The following is a 6,515-nucleotide window of genomic DNA, read 5'->3' as shown; positions in this document are numbered from 1 at the left end:
TTTTTCTTCTGTTTTGGAGCTTGGAAAAATATGGAGGACTTTTAGAGCTTCGTGCTGATAACGTGTTGTGAAAAAGTAAAAATTTACGGTAAAAAGTAAAAATCTCAAACTCTCAAAATTATCACACTACACACTTTATAATATTTTTCTCTCAACTCAATTGTGATTTTCTTCACAAATGAGAGATCTATTTATAGAAAATATTTACAAATAATCCAAAAATAAATGACATCATTACCTTCATCATCACACACAAATTTCAACATTCAAAACCTAATTTTACCTAATTTTCAACATTCAAATATTCAACATTCAATATTCCAATATTCAATATTAAAATATTAAATTTCAACAATAATAATATATTTCACAAAAAAGCCACCGATTTTATTTTATTTACTTTATCATTCCAAGAGCGAATCATCTAATAGAATCCCAATAAATATTCTTAAAACCTTGTCTAAGAAGCCTAACTGAATTTTTGCACGGCTGCCAAATTTAAAAGCTTGTTCAATAATATTTTGACGGCTATTTAATATATTTTCAAATACGACGTCGGTAACAATTAATATACTTGCTTACATTTGATATATGACCCATCTTAGCTTACATTTTTCGAGTATATATTTTCTGTCGACTTAAATAACACAGTTAGCACATTAATTTCCAATTTATCAATAAAAAACATTAAGACTTTTTTAATTCTTTTTTTTTTTTACCTTTTCCACAATAACTCTCTCATTGTATTATATCTGATTTTATATATATATATATATTTTTGTTTTTTTAATTTTATTTTTTTAAAAAAAAATAAAAAATAAAAATATGCACCCTTTTAGGTAAAGCTATCACCCACAACTATTTTGAGGGACGAGCTTGCGCCGTCATTTGGGTAGATCGCAAAATGATCAACCTAATCCAACCTATCTTTTTAAAGAGATGAAACAGTTTGACCCGTTAAACCTATTTCATTTTGAGAGTTTTAACTTGAGGAACGAGGACCCGATCGAGTCCCTTTGGACTTGCCCACCTACAAATTTAGAAAGCAAAGCTGTATCCTTTTAATTATTATTATCTTATCATTAATAATCACAAGTCCTCCGTATTGTGACTCATTTCCATGTCGATCTCTTTTGGATGTATCCCATCTCTCATTTATTATTCAGTTAACAATTATTATTTCTAAACTCCGACCGAATCTTAAACATTAGCCACACAATAATATTGAAAATGTAAGAAATAAATTTTTTTTTTTTTGTTTTTTGAAAAATCCTATATATATTCGAGTCATATATAGTTTTTTTATTGCAAAAGTTCACATTTCCATAATATACAACACTATGTACGCGTAACAGCCTATGTCCCGCGTTGCTGTCGCCTGTTGAAGATATTTGGACCAACATGCCTCTGTTTCCCTATATAAGGCCGAATTCTGGATCATATTTCCTCACCCTTGATTTCAACTTCTTCGTTGATTCCCGTTTCTTGAAAATTTGTTAATTTTCAAGGTTCTCCTTGCGTTAAAAAGGTTAACAAAATAATTCTGTTTATTTATTTATCTTTTTTTAACCAAAAGACGTAATGATCCCGTTTTTTTCTTGATTAGTACATTCATACAAGTTTCTTACTGGGATTTTTGAAATGATTTTTGCAGTAAACTTATAGGCAACTGCAAAAATGACGATCGGAGCAGTGCCGGTTATCAAGAATGGCTGCCTCATGTTTGGTGGTAAGGTTGTCTTGACAGGAGTTCCCGAAAATGTTGTCGTTTCGCCGGCAAATTCTGGATCGGCTTTTCTGGGAGCAAGTTCATCTAACTCCAGTTCTCGCCATGTTTTCAAACTTGGAGTTCTCGAGTAAGCATTTTCTTTGACTCATGGTTACATTTTTTCTGTAGATTATAGGTTCTAGTTTCAGGTTTTCACTCCTGAGTTTGTAGAATAAAACAAAATGGTGGATTAGTCGGGAAAAATGTAGAAGCCTAAAAACAATGTCTAGACGTAAAAATCAGCGTGTAACATTTTGATGAGGGGCATCCGAGCAGTAAAGATCACTAATTTTCAAAAGATACTCATGAAATTTGAATATTTTTCATTTGATGACATTATGTTGATATGATTTCATCCAGCTTTTAAGTTCTTGTTTTATGCACTGTGAGCAATGTACCTGTATTATTCATGTTTGCCAAGAACATTAAAAATCAAGTAGAAAATTTTCGAATTATTTGTGGTAGGCGATTAGCCACCGGATCCAATAGTCGCTTCATTATGCAATTTATGTGAGTTTTTTCCCCCAAGAACATGGCATGATCAATACATAATTTTTCCAGGGACTGCAAGTTCGTGTGTCTCTTTATGGCCAAGATCTGGTGGATGATACCGCGTGTCGGAAAATCTGCCAGTGACATTCCTATGGAGACGCAAATGCTTCTACTGGAGTTAGATCAAGAACCTGTTCTCGATGTAGCGGTTGAAGAAACTCTGGCAGAACCGACGACAAGTGGAAATAAAATTTACGTTCTTGTTTTGCCTGTTCTGGATGGAACATTTAGAACAAGTTTGCAGGGGACTAAATCAAATGAGCTCCAATTCTGCTATGAAAGTGGTTGGTTTTCAAAATTAGACAACGTTATATATCCGTTTTGGTATAAGAATTTGCTAATTTATTGATCAGAATGTGTTGCTTGTTCATTGCTTAAGGTGATCCTCAACTCCAAACTTCTGAAGCAATGGAAGGAGTTTTTGTTAATTCAGGGGACAACCCTTTTGAACTTATCAAGGATTCGATCAAGTATGTTTTTTTGTGCTATCAAAACATTAATCTGGTTTATCGATTTTGAAGATGTATTGAAATGGTATCTGTCATTTGTATGTGTGCAGAATTTTTGCTAAACACAAGGGAACATTTAGTCACCTGGACACCAAGAAGGTAAACATGATAAAGGAATGAAAATTCTTTCATATAAACGGTGAAAAAATCGAGATCTTGACATTATATATCGTTCTTTAAACAACAGATTCCTGCTCATTTAGACTGGTTTGGATGGTGCACTTGGGATGCATTCTACACTGAAGTGTCACCAAATGGAATCGAAGAGGGCCTTCAAAGGTTAGATTACAAATCCACGATATGGAAACCACTAAGTTACTATTTGAATAGAATCGTGATATGATCTGCGTTTATTGAGTTATATTACTTGAATTCCATGTTACAGTTTCAAAGAAGGGGGGATTTCCCCTAAGTTCTTGATCATAGACGACGGTTGGCAAGAAACAGTTAACGAATTTATAAAGGAAGGCGAGCCATTGATCGAAGGAACACAGTAAGTTTCTATAGTTTTGTCTGGATGAATTGAACCTTGTTATCCATTCGTTGTAATGATTGTTATGATGCTTCTTTTGGTGTAGATTTGCTACAAGATTGGTAGATATCAAGGAAAATAGCAAGTTCAAGGGAGAATTGGATGGCTCGAGCTCAAATCTCAAACAATTGATCCATTATATCAAAGAAAATTACGGATTGAAGTAAGATTCTCGAGTGAAATGGCAGTTTAAGAAAATTTTCTTGATCTCAAAGATTTCTAAACCACAAGCTTCATGGTATTTTGCAGATATGTTTATATGTGGCATGCTTTAGCTGGTTACTGGGGCGGAGTCCTTTCTTCATCTGAAGCACTGAAAAAATACAACCCTAAGCTCGAATATCCAGTCCAATCATCTGGTAGACTAGGGAACATAAGAGACGTAGCCATGGATGGCTTGGAAAAGTTTGGAGTCGGATTAGTTGACCCCGAAAAAGTTCATGATTTTTACAACGATATGCACAGTTATCTTGCTAGTTGTGGAGTCGATGGAGTAAAAGTCGATGTTCAAAATTTGTTAGAAACGTTAGGCAGCACACACGGAGGAAGAGTTTCAATTACTAAAAAATATCATGAAGCTCTTGATGAATCTATGGAGAAAAATTTTGGGGAAAATAATCTAATCTGCTGCATGTGTCACAATACAGACTCAATTTTCAGGTAAAATATACTTAACTGTGCCTTATTGAATATTGCAAAGTTTTTATTTCTTCTTGAAGTAATGTTTTTTATATATTACATCAATTCTTAGTTCGAAGAAGAGCGCAACTGCAAGAGCATCTGAGGATTTCATGCCAAATGAACCAACTTTTCAGACACTGCATATCGCATCAGTTTCTTTCAATAGTCTCCTTCTAGGCGAAGTTTTCGTGCCAGATTGGGATGTGTTTCATGTAAGATTTATCGTGTTCTTGCAAATCCGTCAAAACAATAAAAACAATGATCTGATTCGTTCCTCGGAATTTAAGTGACTAATATTTTCTAAACACCAAACTTCTTCTTTTTGACATGTAGAGCAATCATAACACCGCTGAGTTCCATGGGGCGGCAAGAGCAATAGGCGGGTGTCCTGTCTATGTAAGGTAAAACCATGTTGCTATCTTCTCAATCCCTACTAAAAAGAAATTAGTCTCTTAACCTACTGTTTTTCTTTACTCATCTATTTGTTTGTGTGATATTACAGTGACAAGCCAGGAAAACAAGATTTCAGCATCCTAAAGAAACTCATTCTGTGTGATGGATCCATCTTAAGGGCTAGATATGCTGGCAGACCAACTCGGGACTGCCTGTTTATCGATCCAGTCATGGATGGAAAGAGGTAATAAAATTTCTTTTATACTATTTACTCAATTTTATAAAACCAATTGTTTGCTGCTGATGCGTTAAAATGATCTCTTGTAAAAATGCAACTCGGATATTTGGACCATATAATAGCTCAACTGCCATATTTTTGCACTTGGTTAACATTTTTTTCTGAATTTTTCAACAGCTTGCTGAAGATATGGAACTTGAATAAGCGAACAGGAGTAGTAGGAGTTTTCAACTGCCAAGGTGCAGGAACCTGGCCAATGAAACAAGCTCCTGAATCCACTCCGTCTCCAACCTCGAAAGTGATAGCTGGTTGTGTGAGTCCGCTTGATGTCGAATTTCTTGATGAAATAGTAGAGGAAAGTTGGAATGGAAACTATGTCGTATTCAGCTCTAACTCAGGTTATTTCATACCCACAATTGTCTTTAGCCAATGCAACAGTATGAAATCTAGTAGAAATTTGATTTCTGAACTGTTTAATGTTACAGGGTCAATATCCGTTGTTCCAAAGGACAAAACTGTTGAAGTTTCTTTGAACATCTTAGAATGTGAAATATTTACCATCTCTCCCATAAAGGTGAGCTAAAATCTTGATAACTTTCCCATTTCATTAGTTTTAAACGAAACACTGGACTTGGACTAAATATCATGATTCTTTGCATCAGAAACTCAATGAGAAAGTGTATTTTGCCCCGATTGGGTTGATCGAAATGTACAACTCTGGAGGAGCAGTTGAAGATTACACAATAAATGATACAACTGTTACAATCAAAGCTAGAGGGTCTGGATTATTTGGAGCATATTCAAGTATCAAACCAAGTTCTTGTAAAGTAAACCAGAAGAATGAGGAGTTCACATACCATTTTGAGGATGGGTTATTGAGAGTAAATCTTGGAGACGGCCTTAGCTTTCAAGAGATTGAGATTTCATATTAAGGTTGCTTTCATGTGATGATGAGTGATTTTCAAGAAATTATTAGTGGGAATAAATTTATATTATTATGAGTTTCCAATGGGAAATTTGGGAAAATCTTGAATGTCTTACTAATCTTTGTATATAATTTCAAGAGATTGTAGCACAACTTTTTCCCAAACTTTTTAGGGTAGCAATGATTATATTAATTTTTATTGTCATTATTTTTGTCTGTGTGTGTTTGTTTTGGATCTTTCACATGATTCATAAACTCAATTTAAACACGATTTTGATGTAATTATCACCTTTTAATATACAAAAAACTCACATCTATATTTTAAGTGATCTTGGTTTTATTCCCCTTGGGAGACCACTTGAAAATATGATATTTATATTATTAAATTAAAATCGTGTTTAAATAACTTGATGGATGGGATGAAAGAGATACATGTAATACCTAAAACAAGCGAACTCAATTTAAACATAAAAAAGACACATATACGTACACGGTGTTTGGAAATGTCAAAAACATGATATTTTTTCTTAGCATTCTGGTAACAATTATCGAGCCATTACTCCAAATTTCTAGAATTATAGTTTCACAGTTAAAAGACGAATGCATATTAATTCAGAGTAACCTTATGACAAATACATTATCAATCCAATGTATCAAATGTTTTAATTACCATGTAGCTGAGTTTCTCGAATATTCAGTGGAACTGATGTCTCACTTCCAACGCTTAATGAGCCATCCATATATAATCTTGTCCACACTTGAAGGTCATGGAAAATGTGTTAGAGTAGATGCCCTGCAAGCCAACTGTTGGCTAGGGATTTTATTGACTCAGTTGTAATTAACAATCTTTATTTTAATATAATTCATTATTTCATGGTTTGTTATTTCTTTATCTGTATATCAATGTTATCAAACAT

The 6,515-nt window shown here is 33.8% G+C and overlaps 1 protein-coding gene across 1 annotated transcript; it reads left to right on the top strand.

Moving 5' to 3' along the window:
- The first annotated feature begins 1,348 nt into the window (after positions 1-1,348).
- Positions 1,349-5,806, top strand: LOC140959747 (probable galactinol--sucrose galactosyltransferase 2). The gene is made up of 15 exons (XM_073417744.1): positions 1,349-1,528; positions 1,655-1,856; positions 2,330-2,604; positions 2,700-2,790; positions 2,880-2,928; positions 3,017-3,108; positions 3,215-3,322; positions 3,408-3,524; positions 3,611-4,021; positions 4,113-4,254; positions 4,376-4,443; positions 4,545-4,679; positions 4,851-5,071; positions 5,159-5,247; positions 5,336-5,806. The coding sequence occupies exons 2-15, from the start codon at positions 1,678-1,680 to the stop codon at positions 5,603-5,605; spliced, it is 2,247 nt and encodes a 748-aa protein (XP_073273845.1). The 5' UTR covers positions 1,349-1,528; positions 1,655-1,677; the 3' UTR covers positions 5,606-5,806.
- The last annotated feature ends 709 nt before the right edge of the window (positions 5,807-6,515 follow it).

Source organism: Primulina huaijiensis, chromosome 15 (assembly GCF_012295235.1).
Source record: "Primulina huaijiensis isolate GDHJ02 chromosome 15, ASM1229523v2, whole genome shotgun sequence".
In the NCBI taxonomy this organism is placed as follows: domain Eukaryota; kingdom Viridiplantae; phylum Streptophyta; class Magnoliopsida; order Lamiales; family Gesneriaceae; genus Primulina; species Primulina huaijiensis.
The sequence above is the reverse complement of the archived record's forward strand: the minus strand, read 5'-3'. Positions and strand labels throughout refer to the sequence as shown.